Source organism: Pagrus pagrus (assembly GCF_965226575.1).
Source record: "Pagrus pagrus genome assembly, chromosome: 9".
In the NCBI taxonomy this organism is placed as follows: Eukaryota; Metazoa; Chordata; class Actinopteri; order Spariformes; family Sparidae; genus Pagrus; species Pagrus pagrus.
In genome coordinates this window covers 3,542,734-3,564,195 of record NC_140193.1, presented here as the reverse complement: position 1 = coordinate 3,564,195, position 21,462 = coordinate 3,542,734, and the positions used below count along the sequence as shown (strand labels likewise).

Here is a 21,462-nt window from a genome sequence, read left to right as displayed (position 1 = left end):
GCCACAAACCTTGCTCACCCTTGTACCCCTGAGGAACAACAGCCCCCCATCAAGCTGAAACACAACATTGGTTCTTTCTGTCCATTTTGGAAAAGATATATTTGTGCTTCTTGCACAGGCTAATCAAAATTTCACTTGATTGAATCAAACATGTCTTTATCTGACAATGAAGATGAAAAAGAAGAAATAAAGAAGAGCTGAAAATGAAGCCAGTTTTGATCAATATTCCTGATTAGTTTGTTTCATCAAATGTTCACATTATAATTATTTCACTGTGAACCCACCCACGTCATACATATAGACAGAAAAAAACACTAAAAACAATTACAAATAGACACAAACCAGTAAGAAGCCCAGTCAAAGCTCTGCAAGTTTTCACTTCCATCATGTTCAAGCCATTTCTACGGCTTTTTTGGGGTTTTTTGTTGTTTGCTCGTTTACCCTGTTACGTTTTCATCTTTGTATAACATTTTTAAATTTAAGTTGACTTGTTCTGTTATTTACTGACCTTTTATGGTATACGATCATTTGTAAATACAGATCTTAAGACCAACATCTGAACTGGCTGGTTCGACACAGCCGCCTCACAGGTCAAGTTTTAGGAAATTAAGGCCAAACAGATGAAGGTCTTATTAAACTACGGGAACTTGGAGGCTAATATTTGCTTTCAGGATATTCAAACTCATGGAGATGGAAATACAAGGGACATTAATTAGTTTAATGTGTATTTTGTATTGATACTTGCTATAGTAACATTTTAAGTGTAATCAATTCTCAATATATCGAAATCTTCTCGTTATCTCCATTATTTATGAAATGCAGGAAATCTGGTTATGAATTTGCTGCTACAGAACCAGTACAGGACATGTGACAGAAATATATGTATCAGTGTTTTTACTATGTTATTTTCATTCACTCTGATTGACCACAGTGACATCACAGTACCTGTTGTGACCCCTACAGTCCAGAAGTCTGTCCTACACCGGTCGACACTGAACTGTTACTCCTACAGTCACCCTGAGCATTAAAGTCAACATGTTTTTATCAGCCACAGTGATTTTTTATGTACAGAACTGATCAGGTTGCCTCCTGTTTTGATCACACTCCAAACAGAAAACAAATACAAACATACCAAAAACACACGGTACAGGACAAAAAAAGGAAACACCTGGTGTGTGTTTTTATTACCTGTGCATTACAACCAAACCCACAACACTGGAGATCTTTAATAAGAAATCGTCTGGATTACCTCGACAAGACATCAATAGTGCAATACTTGCTGATTATATCCAAGAATCCTCTGTAAAACATTCCTTTTGTAATTTAAAAAGCTTGTCTCTGTAATAAAATAGAATTTTAGCAAATTCTTATGTTTCTCGTTACTCTTTTAAATATGTCGAGCATTTGTAATTTGTTTGTAACTTTTCAGTAGAACCATAAAGTAATATGTCCATCTCATCACATCATATTTAAGAGTGCATACACCAAAACTACAACAAGAAAGACAGAATTGTGCTTAGTCCAGTAAATAAATATGCAAAAGTACAGATTTAAATGGCTCAAATACATTTAAATCAATATAAAGTCACATAATCTTTAGCTCAGTTCTTTGAGTCGCAGCTCACTGTGCGTCTGGTTTCGAGGCTTCAGGTCCGGCAGCGTCTGTGTGGCTGTCAGCTGAGCTCTGCCTGCCCACCGCTGTCTCTTTACTCTTGGCTGCGCTCTCACTGATGGTCCGGTTCTGTTTCTCCCTCTCCAGAGCTTTCTCCATCTCTGTGTAGTAATCCAGAGCCTTTCGCACTGGGTCGATAATGTGTTGCTGCAGAATGAATACTTAATGTAAACCCAACAGACGTGTTGCTCAGGGTTAGTATGTTTCTGAATCTTTTAAATAAATTACCTCCAAGCAGGGGAAGAGGTTGGCCAGCTCGATGAAGAGAGGCAGAAGGACAAATCTGATGAAGCCTGTTTGAGATGAAGGCTTGGTGACTTTGTCCCGGTCCATGAAGGGGGTGACCGGAAGACCCTCTAACTTCTCCATATCACTCTGAGGGCAGATAGACCACACAGGGTTAAAGCTTCAGGATGCTGCCTTACAAGGGTTTGAATTAAACCCAACAAAAATATAAATGCAACAGTTTTGTTTTTTCACGAGTTGAAGCAGAAAATCTCAGACTTAACTGTGCACACAAAAGGCTTATTTCCATTTCCATGTAACTGTGCATCCTTCCTTCCTAACCCTTAAAATGTTGTTGAAGTACTGACACAAATTTCAAGAGATTTTGCTCCTACAAAGAACTTTAATATTTTGGTGATTTTAAAGGCCCTGGTGGACAAACATAGTATTGTTTCCACCGTCAAAACCACAAAATATAATGTCAACAATAAAATGATCTACAGAAAATCCTCCTCCTGTTTCTTTTTAACTGGCTAATGTCCTACTACTGTAACTTCGCCTAGGAATGTAAGCACAGGCTCCTCCACTTTAAATAGAAATAGTTCATCTTCTCGCTGATGGTCTCATTTGCATATGCAGGTCATACAGAGGCATGACTGTTTCATAACAGACTGTTTCATAACCAGTCAAAAACTCCTTGTAGAAGCTTTAACTTGTGAAACATGGGCGCAAAATCAAAAGTGTTTATATTTTGGTTGAATGTAGCAGAACCCCACAAACATTTCATTTTTAAATCATGTCAGAAAAACTCAAAACAATCTTCTAAAGTTCTCAAACTAACAATGGGCTGTTGCCTTAGTGTGAAGCGTCTTCACATACAATAGGATTTAGTGACCTGGTTGTAGAACTCCTGCAGGAGACAGTCCAGCCAGGGCTCAGCCACCTCCATGGGCCGCGCCTCGTTGGATATATCGCTCACTTTGATCAGAATCATCATCAGCTGCACACACAACAGGAAAGACTCAGATATTATATTTCTGATCATAATGTTTGGTTTGCGTTTACATTTGCTCTCCTCTCACCACATCTCCGTGCTCCTTGTTGGTGAAGTCAAAAGCCGGCAGGATGGACTTGAACTTGTTGAGAATCTCGTTGTGTCTCGTCATGTCAGTGGCCAGGATGCATCTGCAAATATGACAGAATAAAAATTGAAATTCTGATCCACATCTAAATGATAAGCAAATCATGTATGAACGTATCCCAGATAGCAAAATGGTACCAGACACCCTCATCCGGCCCACATACCACGTGGAATAATGGCACTGGGGTGGTCTGCTCCTGTTTGCCAGATCTGAGCCAAAAGCAGCCACAGCACGACCACATGTCAGCCAAGAGCAACCAGAATAAACCAGAACTGGCCCCAGCGTGGGCAGATCCAGCCCACCAGAACAGAATGAACCCCAGATCTCGGTCAGTTCTGGTTTATTCAGTTTGCTCTTTGCTGACATCTGACCATATGTGAACGTGTCACAATTTTGCTATGTGGGATAAAATTCACATGTGAAAATGTGAATTTCTTCAGTAGAAAACTTCATTCATAAGTGAAAAAAGCCAGTAACTTGTGAAAATGTCCATCTCACATGTAACGTTATCTTATTTTCACGAGATAAAGTTTGTAGTTCGAGTTTGAGTTCATGTGCCATAATTCATCTTCAATGTTTATGTGAAAAAAGCCAATAACATATTATTTTCATTCATGTATGAAGGAGCTAATCACTTGTTCACATGAGACATTATTTTATTTTCACATGTAAAAATATTCAAATCATGGATGTGAAATGTGGAAAGGAACATTTCACATGTGTCATTTTCATTCGGAGCTATGATGATTAAAAACATGAGATAATGTGTGTGCTAAGAGAAGCAGAGAGATGATCTCACTTGATGATTCCTTCCCTGATCTGTTTGTACTGATCCATGGACAGATTTCTGAAGATGTTGCTCTCTGTCTACAAAACAGAAAATCGTTGGGTTATTGTCAACTTAAGTAACTAAAATTTGTTTCTTAATGGCAGCTTGGACAGAAAGTTTTGAACCAACAGCATGTCGTCATCTTTACCTTCTCGAGTATCTCAAAAGCTACAGCGCAGTGGTGGTTCTCCAGTGGAGAGATGTCATTGTAGCGGAGAGCGAGTTCAGTCCGAGCATTTATCTGAAACGTCGTCAGACATTAGTGAATTATTAGAGTTTCTGATTAACATTAAATAGAGTTGATGCACAAAGAGTAGATTTAATGTACCTGATAGGCGTTGTTGTATCCTGTGTGGTCGAGGTCGTGGCAGACTGCAGAGGTCAACATGATCAGCAGGTTGACGCTGTCCATCTTACTTCTCAGGTCAGTCAGCCAGATCAAACCATACATCTGAAGAGGATGTTTTTTGATGTACAGTACGTCAGCATGTTGCTTGACACGACTAAGGTCAGATACGCAGCAAGCAATGTTGGTTAATAAAGTTCATACAGCTCACATGTTAGAAAACAACTGCTCACTTACATATTCAGCAGTCATGAACAACATGATCTTTGCAACTCCTGAGAAAAATACCAGGCTCCATCACTTGCTAAGTAAAGGGCGAAATGTGTGTGTGTCCAATTAAAACACACACACACTTTGACACTCAAACACTCAATAAAATCTATTTTAAGGCGATGTCCTGTAAAAACTATTCCCCAGTCCCCCAGTTGCTTGAAAGAATGTCTTACATTTAGAGGTTGTTCTAACTAAACCTTCTTCTAAATATTAAACCAAAACCATTACAGCTTTACAGAGCTGCAGAATTTGGCCCTATTCCTCTGTGACTTTGTTCACATGTGACACCCCTTTTACATTACGCACTAATCCGACGTCGTGATAGCAAACATATTGATTAATGCAGATTTGAAGTATGAATCTTTTGTGCAAGTGTCCTCCTTCATGGATGTGCTCTCACCAGAGTCACCTCTTGACCCTGAGGGCTGGATGTCCTTCACCAATTAGCTATAAGCTGATGGCATAATTGCACAATTTCATGATTACAGACACAGTTGGGCTCTGTATGATTTGCCCTGATGAAACTTCACTCTAAAACACACACGCGCTCACCATCTGTGTAACACAGAAGCAGTGCTTGAAGTTGTGGAAAGGGATGTTGTTGTATCTTCTGTAGACTTCGAACAGGAACTGCTGCAGAACTTGAGGCTCGATGTTGAAGGTCGCTATGAAGTCCAAATCTGTGTACATGACCTGCAGGAGCACCATGATCTCTGCATCCTCCCACTGCCTGCACACACACACACAAAACACACACAACATATATGAATAATTTCCTTTTAAATCATCTGCCTCTCCTGTGCTGTTTCCACACATGAGCAGTACTCGTGCTTGTATTTTTGCAACGATATCCTGATACATGATTCATTTGAACACACTTTGTTGATAGAAGCAAAATGTAGAATACCAGCTTTATCCTTTATAATACCTCTTATCTCACACAAAGGGAAGGAAAGAAAGAAAAGAAAAGCACATTTTATCAGGGTTTCAAAGGAATCCTGTAATTCACTATGATTATGCGCTACTCGAAGCTTTAGTTTTCTGTTCATAATCACATATCTCTCCATCAACACCATTGTGGGTTTGTTTTAAAAGCTTTTTGAACAAATGAAATGATGACCAGGCCTGACTGAATGCAGCATACGCTTCCTCCCCATGAAGCCCACTTCAAACATGGTGTGTTGATTAAGCCTTTTATGAAGACCTTCTTTTGATTTGTGAGCCCTTTGCAGGCCTATTTATATTGAAATGAGTGTGTCTATTGGAAGAAAAGAGGGCGGCTCACATCCTCTTCAGAAACGCATCAGAGGTGCATGTTGAGCACGACTTCCATTAGCTGACCGTCTTTCTGTCACACAGGAAACAGGTGCACCGAGTGGTTTTTACTCCTGATCACACAGGCGCAAAAACATCACAGTGATGAAGACTGAAACATCTCCAAACTCACCAGTTATCAAAGGTTGGAGTCTTCAAGTACTGCCTCACTTCGTCTGATACCTCCAGGGAGCTGCAGGGTGACAACACACATGATTACTAGATATCTAAACATAATATTTGGTAGCACAAGTGAGCTCTGCATGTGAACGTGCCTCATTTGGAGAAACTTTTCCCGTACATGCTCACACTCCTTCCTGGTCTTGCGCAGGGTTCTCTTGTGGTAGAACGGGGAGGGCTTGTGTGTTCCCTCTGACAGGTCTTTAAACAATCCCAGCCAGCTCAGATGCTCCACACTCTGAGGAAAAAAGAAGCTTAAATCCAGTCACCTGAGGCTGGAGGTCAGAGAAACACATCGTTCTTTACGTTAAATCCCCGAACTGACCCTTCAAAATAGGCCAGGAATCGTTAGCAAGACATATTTTTGTCAGAGACTGCCTGGAAATTTGTATCAACAGCCATGCTAGTAGATATTTGTGGCTGTACAACTGTGAAGCCTTACAATTGACTCAATTAACTGAAGTAGTTATGGCAGTCCATCAGAGTTGTTGAGTCATTTTACTAAAACCCAAAAATGTAAAACTCATGGTGGTACGAGGGGAAATGTTTGAGGATCACCACAGTGTAGCATGCATTGTCTGGGAACCACACATGTCTGCACCAAACCTCAAGTTTGTAATGTTCTTATTTCTGATGAAGATTTAAAAACTCCATATTTCGAGCAGCTTTAACTCCCCCGGTCACTTTGTCCGTACCTCGAGTTTCTCCCGGAATGAATCGACCTGTTTCTTCATCTCGTACACGACTGCAGGAGTCTCACCGGCCTCGATCAAGATTTTCTTCTCCAGGCCCTGCAGTCTGAGATCCCACACCATCAGTGAGGTGTTAAGTCAGAAGACATTTATTTTTACCTTTGGACTGTGTTGTACACAGTCTTCTTGGCTTCCTTGTTCAAAGAATAAAGAATCCAAATGCCAGATCTCTGACTCAGACTTTTTCACCTTTTTCATTAAATATGACTCAAATTCTCCTCAAGAATATCATGTTTCTCTTATTTCCCACCTTGCCTACCTTTTCTCCATTGACGAGAGGTCAAATCCGAGTGCACCGGCAAGTTCTGCACCTGAAATCAAAAGTAAAGATGGAGACTGTCAACGTTTTTTTACATAAACCCAAGCACTGTGATTCCCATGACGCTGAATTAAAGATACCTAACGGCTCACTGTTGCAGTCGGAGGCCACCACCTCCAGCTTGTAGCAGGAGTTCGGGCTGTTGGGCTCCAGACTCGGGGAGATGTTGATTATGTTGCCTTTGGGGTTGTACAGCTTCAGGATGTCGTGGGGTCCCGCCTCGGCTGCAGAGCGGAACAGATCTGGAAGGAACGGCTCATTTCAATCGGACATTTTGACGAGATTTTGGGTCAATTTCCAGCTGTGTTTTTCGCAACGTAACCAGATATTTTTGACTGGACATCGGAGCAAAACCAGAAATAAGAGCATCTTTTGAATTGCAAACTGCATGATCACCAAATACAAAGGACGACCACAGGCCAAACAGATCTGACATAACTTGCCAACCCAAAATTGTGCTTAAAAATGGCTTATAGCTGATCGATAAGCATCTGTAAATGACTGTAATTACTACTTATGAGCCCTTTATAAAGTCTGCCTAATTAGAGAGTGAGACTTCTACGTAAGACTGCCACAGATGCAGAGACTCTACAGTCAAAACTCTAATCAACATGTTTTAACTCCAAATGACAAACAACTGTTTCCAGAAAATACATGCTTAGATCTTAAGGTGTTTCTTTTGCCTTCCTACCCACTTGAGACAAGGCACACATGAAGAACATGTGAAGCCGATGAGGAGCTGTCAGTGGCAGCTGTATCGCTGCCTGTAGCTCAGACAACCTCCACAACACTTAAACAAGTCTGTGTAATGACTGATCTGTGCATCTGATCCACAGAAAACTGTTAGAATAGTTGTCTGTCAATGAACTGTCTTCTGTTAATGCAACTGCAACTATTAATTCTTGAACTCTGTAATGGTATATGCGTGTATATTTGCACTCAGACATACCACACATGCATTTTCTCATATATATATATATAAATGAATTTTAAATGGTAACCTCATTTTCTGCTCCTACCTTTGACATCCTGGGCCGGGCAGTCCAGAGGGAACTCAGCCTGCTCTGGTCTCCCGTTCACCGTGAAGTAGATGATTTTTGTTGCCATGTCATGAGCTCAGAGCCACTGATGTTGCTGTGTGCACTGCTGATTTCAGTGGTAAACACTCCACCCCCATGCTTTTATTCTCTCCACCTCCTCTTCTGCTCCTCCTTCCTTTCTTTTGTACAACAACATTTTTTTGCAAATGACAGCAGGAGGAATTAATTGAAAATATAATTTGTTTCATTTGTTTCATTAATAAGTGCTTTTTATGATAATTGTGAACTGCTGTCTGATAGATATGTTATTAATACATACGTTTGAGATCTCATAATTATGACATAAAAAGTCAAATAGAATAAAAAATATGAACAAAACGCGTACATTTCTAAGGAAAATTTGCGTGATGCTTGGTAAGGAAGTATAAATAGAGACAGCTGTGATGTCTGTGAGAGAGAGTGGGACAAAATGGCCGACAAAAAGATTGCTCAATGAGTTGCCAGCCATGGACATTAGACTGACACCTAGTAGTTTACTACAAAATACAGGAAAAACAAAGATGGGGAACATTAATAAAATCTGAAAGAATTAATTGAAATATTTTTCAAAATCTTTTTTCAAAATCTTTTTTGAAAAAGCTCTACAATCCAATAAAAAGAGGTGTGTCTCACTCAACCAGTGCAGGAAGACATTCTGGAATTGATTTTGAGTCGATGGGTCACATGACCTGGAAACTATTGGGAAAAAATTACAATTTTTAATAAAAATACTTTAAAAAATTAAGAATTTTCATGGAAAAAATATTTTAAAAATTGAAAAAGCACACCAGGAAGACATTTTGGCATTGATATTGAGTCACACTATGATTGGTCACACGGACCCGGCGCCATATTGGGTCTTAAGAGGTCTCCGCCCCCTCAGTTGTATTTTTGGCCCCTCTGTTTAAGTTTTATACATCAATAGAAAAATGCCAAAAATAAAAAAATGTTTTTTCCAAGATACGAGTGATCATAGTTAGCTATTGTTTCAGGACCATGGACAGCACAGTTACACGTAATGCAGGTAATCTGACAGATTGTTGTAATTTTTCAGCTTCCCAATTGATCAGCAAGTGAAAAGATGAAATGATCACATTTCAAGGTAAAACAACACATGTGATGACTCATTAGCTGATGCTAGCATTAACATTTGATCCTGTGTGTTTCACTTCCACGTTTAGACAACAGGATGTGTGTTGATATTTCTGAATTCATTTACGGCCTTCCCAATCGCATCATATCAAGCCAAGGACGTTACATTCAAACCTGGATACCTGGATACTGTGTTGGAGGCATTTTATTCCTATGAGTGGCACATGAAGCCAAAATCACTCGACTTCCCGGGTATAAAAATACCCGGACCTTCCGCGCTGTGGGGCCCAAAGAGCACGCACACTAAAGACTACCACCCACCAAGCCAGCTAACTTCTGGTTTAGCACCAGGTTAACTTGAAAAGAGATATAATGATTTAATCTTGTGGCTCATCTAGACTTTATTGGACCAAATGGCTCAAATTATAATAGTCAAAAAACACCCAACAGGTTCTTTATAAATCAGGGGTGAGCAGAGTTAAAACCACAACTGAGAGAGTCATTTAAAAAAAGAGTTTACCATAAAAATAACCAGTAAAGACAACTGGGGGGTATTCCAGAAAGGAGGTTCAACAAACTCTGAGTCTAACCCTGAACTCTGAGTTGACTTACCCTGTGAAGTGAAACTCTGAGTTTTCAGTTCCAGAACAGCTGATCTGAGTTCGGTAAGTCGACTCTGAGTATGTTAACTCTGAGTTGTGCTCGTGCCTGACGACTAGTAAAAAGCCATCATCAATGGAGCTCCGATACTGTGATTCACCATGGCAACAGGGGAGAAAACAGGAAGCAGACATTTTCTGGGGACAAAAAAAAAGAAGTAACACGGCTGCGGCCGTAATAAAAATCACTGACAGAGTTTTAGATGCGGTCTTCTTTTCATTTGGAATTTAACATCAGTTTCTTTCATATTAGCCTTTGGGGAAGTGGTTGAATGTTGTTCAATGTTTTATTTTATTTTATTTTATTTTAGGCTAGCCTACCTATAAAAACAGTCTCACGGTGGCTCCTCCTCCTTCTGGCTGCTGGAAGGTGATTGATTAACCTGCGAAGTGATTAAAAAAACAAAACAAAACAAAAAACGAAGAGGAGAGAAGAAGAGAGGACTGATATTCGCTGTGCGGCCGGAGAATATAAATGACGGACTGATGAGGAGCGGTCTACTGTTCGGTTCAGTCCTCGTCAGGGAGTGAGAGCTCATCTAAATGAATCTAAATTCTCCTCCTGGTGTAAAACTGTGAATTATTTCTGCTTCAACATGATCGGACTGAGAAGGAAAGGACAGCCGCTGTCAGACAGCTCCGTCAGACTCAGGGTTTCTTCAGGTAAACCTGCCAGTGAGCAGGTTATGTTCACAGAGTAAGTTACCTCAGTAACAGACCCAGAGTTTAAGTTACCTCTCTTTCTGGAACTGAAAACTCAGAGTTTCTCTCATCTCAGGGTTAACAAACTCAAGAGTTTTCACAAAACCCGCTTTCTGGAATACCCCCCTGTAGTGCAGGCAACAGATACTCACAGGTCTCCTGCTGCGTCAGGCTCCTGTGGTGGCTCGTCTTGTTCCTCTTGGTTGCTCATGTCGGTATTTCATCTGTTCAGCTCGTCCATCACCTGCAGGAAGAGAAAGAGGAGCTGTGGTAGTTTTACGTCTCTTTGAGGAGGTTTTTTCTTCTCTGTTTTGTGTCTGTTTGTGTTTGTTTTGTGTAGGTTTTGTTTGTTTGTTTTGTGTCTGTTTGTGTTTGTTTTGTGTCTGTGTCTGTTTTGTGAAGGTTTTGTGTCTGTTTGTGTTTGTTTTGTGTCTGTTTTGTGAAGGTTATGTGTCTGTTTGTGAAGGTTTTGTGTCTGTTTTGTGAAGGTTTTGTGTCTGTTTGTTTTGTGTCTGTTTGTGTTTGTTTTGTGTCTGTTTGTGAAGGTTTTGTGTCTGTGTCTGTTTTGTGTCTGTTTTGTGAAGGTTTTGTGTCTGTTTGTGTTTGTTTTGTTTGTTTGTTTTGTGTCTGTTTGTGTTTGTTTTGTGTCTGTGTCTGTTTTGTGAAGGTTTTGTGTCTGTTTGTGTTTGTTTTGTGTCTGTTTTGTGAAGGTTATGTGTCTGTTTGTGAAGGTTTTGTGTCTGTTTTGTGAAGGTTTTGTGTCTGTTTGTTTTGTGTCTGTTTGTGTTTGTTTTGTGTCTGTTTGTGAAGGTTTTGTGTCTGTGTCTGTTTTGTGTCTGTTTTGTGAAGGTTTTGTGTCTGTTTGTGTTTGTTTTGTGTCTGTGCCTGTTTTGTGTCTGTTTGTGAAGGTTTTGTGTCTGTGTCTGTTTTGTGAAGGTTTTGTGTCTGTGCCTGTTTTGTGTCTGTTTTGTGTCTGTTTTGTGTCTGTTTGTGAAGTTTTGTGTCTGTTTGTGAAGGTTTTGTGTCTGTTTGTGAAGGTTTTGTGTCTGTTTGTGAAGTTTTGTGTCTGTTTGTGAAGGTTTTGTGTCTGTTTGTGAAGTTTTGTGTCTGTTTGTGAAGGTTTTGTGTCTGTGCCTGTTTTGTGTCTGTTTTGTGAAGGTTTTGTGTCTGTGAAGTTTTGTGTCTGTTTGTGAAGGTTTTGTGTCTGTTTGTGAAGTTTTGTGTCTGTTTGTGAAGGTTTTGTGTCTGTTTGTGAAGGTTTTGTGTCTGTTTGTGAAGGTTTTGTCTGTTTGTGAAGGTTTTGTGAAGGTTTTGTGTCTGTTTGTGAAGGTTTTGTGTCTGTGTCTGTTTTGTGTAGGTTTTGTGTCTGTTTTGTGAAGGTTTTGTCTGTTTGTGAAGGTTTTGTGAAGGTTTTGTGTCTGTTTGTGAAGGTTTTGTGTCTGTGTCTGTTTTGTGTAGGTTTTGTGTCTGTTTTGTGAAGGTTTTGTGTCTGTTTGTGAAGGTTTTGTGTCTGTTTTGTGTAGGTTTTGTGTCTGTTTTGTGAAGGTTTTGTGCCTGTTTTGTGAAGGTTTTGTGTCTGTGTCTGTTTTGTGTAGGTTTTGTGTCTGTTTTGTGAAGGTTTTGTGTCTGTTACGTGTCTGTTTTGTGTCACATGACCTGGAAGATATTGGGAATTTTTTTTTAAATAAAAATACTTTAAAAAATTAAGAATTTTTACGGAAAAAATATTTAAAAAATTGAAAAGCAAACCAGGAAGACATTTTGGCATTGATGTTGAGTTTTGTGAAGGTTTTGTGTCTGTTTTTGAAGGTTTTGTGTCTGTTTGTGAAGGTTTTGTGAAGGTTTTGTGTCTGTTTGTGAATGTTTTGTGTCTGTTTGTGAATGTTTTGTGTCTGTTTGTGAATGTTTTGTGCCTGTTTTGTGTCTGTGTCTGTTTTGTGTAGGTTTTGTGTCTGTTTTGTGAAGGTTTTGTGTCTGTTTTGTGTAGGTTTTGTGTCTGTTTTGTGAAGGTTTTGTGCCTGTTTTGTGAAGGTTTTGTGTCTGTGTCTGTTTTGTGTAGGTTTTGTGTCTGTTTTTTGAAGGTTTTGTGTCTGTTACGTGTCTGTTTTGTGTCACATGACCTGGAAGATATTGGGAATTTTTTTTTAAATAAAAATACTTTAAAAAATTAAGAATTTTTACGGAAAAAATATTTAAAAAATTGAAAAGCAAACCAGGAAGACATTTTGGCATTGATGTTGAGTTTTGTGAAGGTTTTGTGTCTGTTTTTGAAGGTTTTGTGTCTGTTTGTGAAGGTTTTGTGAAGGTTTTGTGTCTGTTTGTGAAGGTTTTGTGTCTGTTTGTGAAGGTTTTGTGTCTGTTTGTGAAGGTTTTGTGTCTGTGTCTGTTTTGTGTAGGTTTTGTGTCTGTTTTGTGTAGGTTTTGTGTCTGTTTGTGAAGGTTTTGTGTCTGTTTGTGAAGGTTTTGTGTCTGTGTCTGTTTTGTGTAGGTTTTGTGTCTGTTTTGTGAAGGTTTTGTGTCTGTTACGTGTCTGTTTTGTGTCACATGACCTGGAAGATATTGGGAATTTTTTTTAAAATAAAAATACTTTAAAAAATTAAGAATTTTTACGGAAAAAATATTTTAAAAATTGAAAAGCAAACCAGGAAGACATTTTGGCATTGATGTTGAGTTTTGTGAAGGTTTTGTGTCTGTTTTTGAAGGTTTTGTGTCTGTTTGTGAAGGTTTTGTGAAGGTTTTGTGTCTGTGTCTGTTTTGTGAAGGTTTTGTGAAGGTTTTGTGTCTGTTTGTGAATGTTTTGTGTCTGTTTTGTGTCTGTTTGTGAATGTTTTGTGCCTGTTTTGTGTCTGTTTGTGAAGGTTTTGTGTCTGTTTTGTGAAGGTTTTGTGTCTGTTTGTGAAGGTTTTGTCTGGTTTGTGAAGGTTTTGCGTCTGTGCCTGTTTTGTGTCTGTTTGTGAAGGTTTTGTGTCTGTGTCTGTTTTGTGAAGGTTTTGTGTCTGTGTCTGTTTTGTGTCTGTTTTGTGAAGGTTTTGTGTATGTGAAGGTTTTGTGTCTGTGCCTGTTTTGTGAAGGTTTTGTGTCTGTTTGTGAAGGTTTTGTGTCTGTTTTGTGTTTGTTTTGTGTCTGTGTCTGTTTTGTGAAGGTTTTGTGTCTGTGAAGTTTTGTGTCTGTTTGTGAAGGTTTTGTGTCTGTGTCTGTTTTGTGTAGGTTTTGTGTCTGTTTGTGAAGGTTTTGTGTCTGTTTGTGAAGGTTTTGTGTCTGTGTCTGTTTTGTGTAGGTTTTGTGTCTGTTTTGTGAAGGTTTTGTGCCTGTTTTGTGAAGGTTTTGTGTCTGTGTCTGTTTTGTGTAGGTTTTGTGTCTGTTTTGTGAAGGTTTTGTGTCTGTTTGTGAAGGTTTTGTGTCTGTGTCTGTTTTGTGTAGGTTTTGTGTCTGTTTTGTGAAGGTTTTGTGTCTGTTTGTGAAGGTTTTGTGTCTGTGTCTGTTTTGTGTAGGTTTTGTGTCTGTTTGTGAAGGTTTTGTCTGTTTGTGAAGGTTTTGTGAAGGGTTTGTGTCTGTTTGTGAAGGTTTTGTGTCTGTGTCTGTTTTGTGTAGGTTTTGTGTCTGTTTTGTGAAGGTTTTGTGTCTGTTTGTGAAGGTTTTGTGTCTGTGTCTGTTTTGTGTAGGTTTTGTGTCTGTTTTGTGAAGGTTTTGTGCCTGTTTTGTGAAGGTTTTGTGTCTGTGTCTGTTTTGTGTAGGTTTTGTGTCTGTTTTGTGAAGGTTTTGTGCCTGTTTTGTGAAGGTTTTGTGTCTGTGTCTGTTTTGTGTAGGTTTTGTGTCTGTTTTTTGAAGGTTTTGTGTCTGTTACGTGTCTGTTTTGTGTCACATGACCTGGAAGATATTGGGAATTTTTTTTTAAATAAAAATACTTTAAAAAATTAAGAATTTTTACGGAAAAAATATTTAAAAAATTGAAAAGCAAACCAGGAAGACATTTTGGCATTGATGTTGAGTTTTTGAAGGTTTTGTGTCTGTTTGTGAAGGTTTTGTGAAGGTTTTGTGTCTGTGTCTGTTTTGTGAAGGTTTTGTGAAGGTTTTGTGTCTGTTTGTGAATGTTTTGTGTCTGTTTGTGAATGTTTTGTGTCTGTTTTGTGTCTGTTTGTGAATGTTTTGTGCCTGTTTTGTGTCTGTTTGTGAAGGTTTTGTGTCTGTTTTGTGAAGGTTTTGTGTCTGTTTGTGAAGGTTTTGTCTGGTTTGTGAAGGTTTTGCGTGTGTGCCTGTTTTGTGTCTGTTTGTGAAGGTTTTGTGTCTGTGTCTGTTTTGTGAAGGTTTTGTGTCTGTGTCTGTTTTGTGTCTGTTTTGTGTATGTGAAGGTTTTGTGTCTGTGCCTGTTTTGTGTCTGTTTGTGAAGGTTTTGTGTCTGTGTCTGTTTTGTGTCTGTTTTGTGAAGGTTTTGTGTATGTGAAGGTTTTGTGTCTGTTTTGTGAAGATTTTGTGTATGTTTTGTGTCTGTTTGTGAATGTTTTGTCTGTTTGTGAAGGTTTTGTGAAGGTTTTGTGTCTGTTTGTGAAGGTTTTGTCTGTTTGTGAAGGTTTTGTGAAGGTTTTGTGTCTGTTTGTGAAGGTTTTGTCTGTTTGTGAAGGTTTTGTGAAGGTTTTGTGTCTGTTTGTGAAGGTTTTGTCTGTTTGTGAAGGTTTTGTGTCTGTGTCTGTTTTGTGTCTGTTTTGTGAAGGTTTTGTGTCTGTTTTGTGAAGGTTTTGTGTCTGTGCCTGTTTTGTGAAGGTTTTGTGTCTGTTTGTGAAGGTTTTGTGTCTGTTTTGTGTTTGTTTTGTGTCTGTGTCTGTTTTGTGAAGGTTTTGTGTCTGTGAAGTTTTGTGTCTGTTTGTGAAGGTTTTGTGTCTGTGTCTGTTTTGTGTAGGTTTTGTGTCTGTTTGTGAAGGTTTTGTGTCTGTTTGTGAAGGTTTTGTGTCTGTGTCTGTTTTGTGTAGGTTTTGTGTCTGTTTTGTGTAGGTTTTGTGTCTGTTTTGTGAAGGTTTTGTGTCACATGACCTGGAAGATATTGGGAAATTTTTTTTAAATAAAAATACTTTAAAAAATTAAGAATTTTCATGGAAAAAATAATTGAAAAGCAAACCAGGAAGACATTTTGGCATTGATGTTGAGTTTTGTGAAGGTTTTTGTGTGTTTTGTGTCTGTTTTGTGTCTGTTTGTGTCTGTTTTGTCTGTTTGTGTCTGTTTTGTGAAGATTTTGTGAAGGTTTTGTGTCTGTGTCTGTTTTGTGTAGGTTTTGTGTCTGTTTTGTGAAGGTTTTGTGCCTGTTTTGTGAAGGTTTTGTGTCTGTGTCTGTTTTGTGAAGGTTTTGTGTCTGTTTTGTGAAGGTTTTGTGTCTGTGTCTGTTTTGTGTAGGTTTTGTGTCTGTTTTGTGTCTGTTTTGTGAAGGTTTTGTGTCTGTTTTGTGTCACATGACCTGGAAGATATTGGGAAATTTTTTTTAAATAAAAATACTTTAAAAAATTAAGAATTTTCATGGAAAAAATAATTGAAAAGCAAACCAGGAAGACATTTTGGCATTGATGTTGAGTTTTGTGAAGGTTTTTGTGTGTTTTGTGTCTGTTTTGTGTCTGTTTGTGTCTGTTTTGTCTGTTTGTGTCTGTTTTGTGAAGGTTTTGTGTCTGTGTCTGTTTTGTGAAGATTTTGTGAAGGTTTTGTGTCTGTGTCTGTTTTGTGAAGATTTTGTGTATGTTTTGTGTCTGTTTGTGAAGGTTTTGTGTCTGTTTGTGTATGTTTTGTGTCTGTTTGTGAAGGTTTTGTGTCTGTTTTGTGAAGGTTTTGTCTGTTTGTGAAGGTTTTGTGAAGGTTTTGTGTCTGTGTCTGTTTTGTGAAGGTTTTGTGTCTGTTTGTGAAGGTTTTGTGTCTGTTTGTGAAGGTTTTGTGTCTGTGTCTGTTTTGTGAAGATTTTGTGTATGTTTTGTGTCTGTTTGTGAAGGTTTTGTGTCTGTTTGTGAAGGTTTTGTGAATGTTTTGTGTCTGTTTGTGAAGGTTTTGTGAAGGTTTTGTGTCTGTGTCTGTTTTGTGAAGGTTTTGTGTATGTGAAGGTTTTGTGTCTGTTTTGTGAAGGTTTTGTGTCTGTTTGTGAAGGTTTTGTGTCTGTGTCTGTTTTGTGAAGGTTTTGTGCCTGTTTTGTGTCTGTTTTGTGTCTGTTTGTGAAGGTTTTGTGTCTGTTTGTGAAGGTTTTGCGTCTGTGCCTGTTTTGTGTCTGTTTGTGAAGGTTTTGTGTCTGTGTCTGTTTTGTGAAGGTTTTGTGTCTGTTTGTGAAGGTTTTGCGTCTGTGCCTGTTTTGTGTCTGTTTGTGAAGGTTTTGTGTCTGTGTCTGTTTTGTGAAGGTTTTGTGTCTGTTTGTGAATGTTTTGTGTCTGTTTGTGAAGGTTTTGTGTCTGTTTTGTGTCTGTGCCTGTTTTGTGAAGGTTGTGTCTGTTTTGTGTCTGTTTGTGAAGGTTTTGTGTCTGTTTGTGAAGGTTTTGTGTCTGTTTTGTGTCTGTGCCTGTTTTGTGAAGGTTGTGTCTGTTTTGTGAAGGTTTTGTGTCTTGAACCAGGTTTTGTGTCTGTCTGTGGAGGACTTGTGTGTCTGTTTTGTGGTGTGTCTGTTTTTCCAGTCTGCTCTGATTGGTCTGTTAGCATAAGCTTTTGGTGAAAGAAAGAATCTTACATGGATGTTTCTCAGACAGCAACTTCAAAGGCTTCAGAAAGCTCATCAAGCAGTCTATTAACATACACTTGAACGCTCTACAAGTGGAGATGTACAAGATCTGAACACAAAACTACAACACACTCAGATGCAGACAAACTAACAACCACTGAACAGAAACCTTCAGCAGGTTGCACTTCATTAAGGAAGGATATATCTACGATCCACCAGAGCACAACCCGGGGAACATGACAAAGACCTCAAGGTGACAACCTGGCCTCCATGGACACAGTGAACTGGAGTAAGATCTGACCCCTCACAGCATTAACACAAGACCTCAGAGTGTAATGTGTCAGTCACCCGGGTGTTTACAGCAGCGCTCAGCTCTCAGTTCCCTGCACTTCTATCATGAATGAGACAACAACATCTGCTTCTCAACCAAAAACATCACCACCGCACAATTGCACGTCAGAGAAAGACTATGATCCTTATTAGTGGCCTGCTGGGCAGTGAGGCCGCGGCTAACGTTACAGCTTACAAGATCTTTGTATGGTGTTGTCAAGCTGGATGCTATGTGCTAGTCAAAGTTGCACACAGCTGCAAAGCAAATGCATTCCTGCAATTTGATCATTTCTTTTTACTACGGAGCTTCAGGATTACCTTCAGGGCAAAAGTGTCCACACTACCTTGTTACTGGGCTCGCTGTTGAACCAACACTAGCAACAGGTGAGGTCAGTGACTCAACTGCTGGCGTCAGGCTAGCTTCTACCGTGGCCCTGAGCTTGTCCCTAGCCAGGCCAACATGCGTCCACCTCGGCCCGGACTAAACACGCACACTTCAGGTACGCTTCTACCAACAAGGCCTCTGTAACCAGAGACTCTGTATGCTGGCGGGAACGCACAAGGGCTCATAGGATACGCTATTACCAATACCAGTCAGCTGATCAAAGCTCCTGCTTCTGCCATTGCCTGTATGGCCACAGCTTACAGCGTAAAAGGACAGCACAAGGACATTTGCCCTACAAGATAACTGAACTCCGGGCAAGCTAACCTGAAACTCTCAATGACAACACCAGGTTTGCCCAGCAGACCACTAATGTCTGATTACTGTTACTGAACGTTTGTGCCGAGAACTCTACGGTGGTGAGGTGGTTGTCGTAGCTTTCACAAACACAAACACAAACCTTCAATACACTCAGAAGGACGCAGACAAACTAACAACCACTGAAGAGAAACCTTACACAGGTTGCACTTCATTCAGAAAATGCTTTCTGCAAACAAGAGCTGAACCAAAAGGAGAGTGACCCGGAACGAGCAAAAAGGATCGTAAAACAGACTGAAGGTGGAACCAGCTTCGACAGGGCCAGACAGAACCCGGCTAAATCCATGAGACACAAGGACAAGTCTCTAACAACCACTCTCTCTCCCTTTCTTTCTCTCTCTCTCTGTTAAAAATCTAATCTAAAATAGATCCAAATTGGCAAACAAGCGGTTTACAAGTAACTTCAATGGGAAATAAAAGAAAGAATCAAAAGTATTTTAAATGGGTTTTGTTTTACTAAGAGGAAATATAAACAAAAAGGCTGTAAACAACGCCTAAATGCATTTATTTGATCTCATTAATGAACACCGATCAGCCATAACATTAAAACCACTGACAGGTGAAGTAAATACCTCGATCATCTTGTTCCAATACCATGTTCTGTTGGGAAACGTTGAGTCCTGGCATTCATGTGGATGCCTCTTTGACAAGCACCACCCACCCAAACACCGTTGCAGACCCAGTAAACCCCCGCCTGGCAACGACACTCCCCGATGGCAGAGGCCTCCCAGCAGGACAATGCGGCTGCAACATTGCAGAAGCTGCTCAGGAACGACCCGAGGAACGTGACAAAAAGCTCAAGGTGTCAACCTGGCCTCCAAATTCCTCAGATTTCAATCCGATTGAGCATCCACTGGATGTACCGAGCCAAGAGCGATCCACGGGGGCCCCAACGTGGATGGGACTTGGCTCTGGTGCATCCCAGAGATGCTCAACTGGATTGTAATCTGGGGGATCTGGAGGCCAGTTCGACACCTTGAGTTCTCTGTCATGAAACTCAGGTCGTTCCTGAGCAGTTTCTGCAGTGTTGCAGCCACACTGTCCTGCTGGGGGGCCACTGCCTTCAAGGAGTGCTGTTGCCATGAGGGGGTCAACATGGTCTGTAGCAGTGTTTGGGTGGGTGGTGCTTGTTAAAGAGGCTTCCACATGAATCCCAGGATTCAATGTTTCCCAGCAGAACATTTGATTGAAACGAGATGATCCATGCTCACTTCACGTCAGTGATTTTAACGTTGTGGCTGATCGATGTATTAACAGGTTAAATACTTAATATTAATTAAATACTTACTACTATAAATGAGATCACATAAATGCATTTACGCTTTTTTAACAGCCTTATTATTTATATTCCCTCTAAGTAAAAACAAACACATTTTAAAATACTACTTGGACTACTTTTATTTCCCCTTCAAGTTGCTTTTTTGCCTTTTTGCTATTGCACCTCCACTGCAGGTACTGACCTTTGTTTGGTCTCTGTAAGACCAGGTATCTCTCCTCTCCGGGTCCGATCACCACACAGGTCAGAGTTCCTTCCACCTGAAGCTGCTTCGTCGTCGGCTTTCTGCACGGTCCTGAACTCATCCCTGCAGGGCTCACGGGAACACAGCGGACAAGTCCCACTGTTCACTGAGGGAGAGGAGGAACCACTTTAATATAACATCATGACTACATAAAACATGGATATTAATATTCAAAGTTCAGAGAGCATATTTAGGCTTGGATTGAATTAGCTGAAACCAAATAGGTGAAGCTGCTTCACCTTGCTTGGTTTTTAAACCTGGTAACACTGAGTACACCTGTCCCTGATCACCTGAGGGGTCTGGATTCATTGTAACATACAGACAGGCTTGGGGAGTAACGTAATATATGTACTGGATACATCCAGTTACAGAGGGTTTTCTAACAGGATTATAACTTTAAAATAAATAATGATATACTATGTAACCATGCTAACGTGCACACATGGCAACATGCTTTATAGACAAGTAATAAGACTTTAAAGTTGATCTTTTGACACACAGGGAGTCAGTGCAGTGGATTTTAAAACACATTAAAGCAGAACTGAGACAAACACACTGAAACCATTCTGTGCAGACAACAATAAGGCTGCATAGTGTGCGTATAAACTACTTCTGCTGCTCAAAATGACCTTATATGTGTCTGCTTCATGGTGTTACAGGCAGCACTTCAGGTATATTTCATATCAGCTGCTGTTATAACGTAATAAACCTCTCACAGAGCTGCTGTTAGTGTTCATTAATGTGATAAGAGATGACAAAGAGGTGACAATAACCTACACACACATCATTAAACACAACACAGGGGCCCTGTTAGCTGACTGTGCTGTATTCAGAGCTTTTCACATATTCAAGGCTAACGATGGTTGTATGAACATGCTAACGTGACACAGCAGGATCAGGCTACACGAGTTAGCTAACATGCAAACCTGTCTGTAAAAACACGACTTTAGAAAAAAGACGAATTTAAAAAAAGGTTCATATGTCGTTACCAGTTAATAAAGGCAGCTGAGCCGCTGGTTACATGTTTCCCAAACCCTGCAGTGCATCTGCACCACCTTTAAAGTCAGCTAGCTAACGGCGCTCATAAGGACTCACTTAACTGTAACCGTTAGCTAACCAGGTTTCATAACGTCAGCTAACTGTTAGCTTACTAATTTAAAAAAGTTTCATGCCGAATTTACCTAAACAAGCGACTCGTTTTGGGATAGTGTCTCAATATGAATTTACTGTGCTATTACTCCTGTCGTAAACAAGGCAGAGAAAACAACTGTACTGAACTGTACTGCACTTAAATAAAGCCGATTCACACAGAATGGTTCAGTTACCTGCTTCGTGTCCTCAGAGAAGAGCTGCTCCGATCAGAGTAAATCTCATGAACGACCTTTTAAGAGGGAATTAAAAAATTTTGGCGGGGATCGCAGTCTGAGTCGTGGGCGGGTCTTATTTTGCGCGCGAAATTGCCTTTTTGGCGCGCGGCACCTTCATTCGTCACCGAGTCTGTGGGCGGGACTTATACAGACAGCACCTGAGTGACAGTTACCTGGATCAGACCAGAGATTAATAGAGTCTGGATGGGACCCAGAATACACAGCTGT

General features: G+C 39.9%; 1 protein-coding gene across 4 annotated transcripts; it reads right to left on the bottom strand.

The window, feature by feature from the left end:
* Positions 1-1,145: 1,145 nt before the first annotated feature.
* LOC311262434 (high affinity cGMP-specific 3',5'-cyclic phosphodiesterase 9A) lies at positions 1,146-21,293 on the bottom strand. 4 transcript variants are annotated; one of them, XM_084361798.1, is made up of 17 exons: positions 21,193-21,292; positions 19,808-19,973; positions 10,737-10,828; positions 8,072-8,271; positions 7,133-7,294; positions 6,993-7,044; positions 6,677-6,779; positions 6,077-6,219; positions 5,935-5,994; positions 5,040-5,217; positions 4,197-4,319; positions 4,017-4,109; positions 3,839-3,906; positions 2,980-3,082; positions 2,793-2,897; positions 1,901-2,047; positions 1,146-1,819 (listed from the first exon to the last, which is right to left on the bottom strand). In XM_084361798.1, exons 4-17 carry the CDS (start codon positions 8,157-8,159, stop codon positions 1,622-1,624), a joined length of 1,623 nt encoding a protein of 540 aa, XP_084217924.1. In that variant the 5' UTR covers positions 8,160-8,271; positions 10,737-10,828; positions 19,808-19,973; positions 21,193-21,292; the 3' UTR covers positions 1,146-1,621. The 4 variants fall into 4 exon arrangements, with proteins under 4 accessions (XP_084217924.1, XP_084217926.1, XP_084217925.1 ...); XM_084361800.1 differs by having other exon boundaries at positions 7,145-7,294; XM_084361799.1 differs by having other exon boundaries at positions 8,072-8,267.
* Positions 21,294-21,462: the final 169 nt, after the last annotated feature.

Excerpts from the sequence above, each read along its gene's own strand:
- LOC311262434 (XM_084361798.1), bottom strand. The coding sequence starts at position 8,159 with ATGGCAACAAAAATCATCTACTTCACGGTGAACGGGAGACCAGAGCAG. Across the intron at positions 6,780-6,992 it reads CTCTCGTCAATGGAGAAAAG|ACTGCAGGGCCTGGAGAAGA; the intron begins GTAGGCAAGGTG and ends GTGGGATCTCAG. Across the intron at positions 5,218-5,934 it reads ACTCCAACCTTTGATAACTG|GCAGTGGGAGGATGCAGAGA; the intron begins GTGAGTTTGGAG and ends GTGTGTGTGCAG.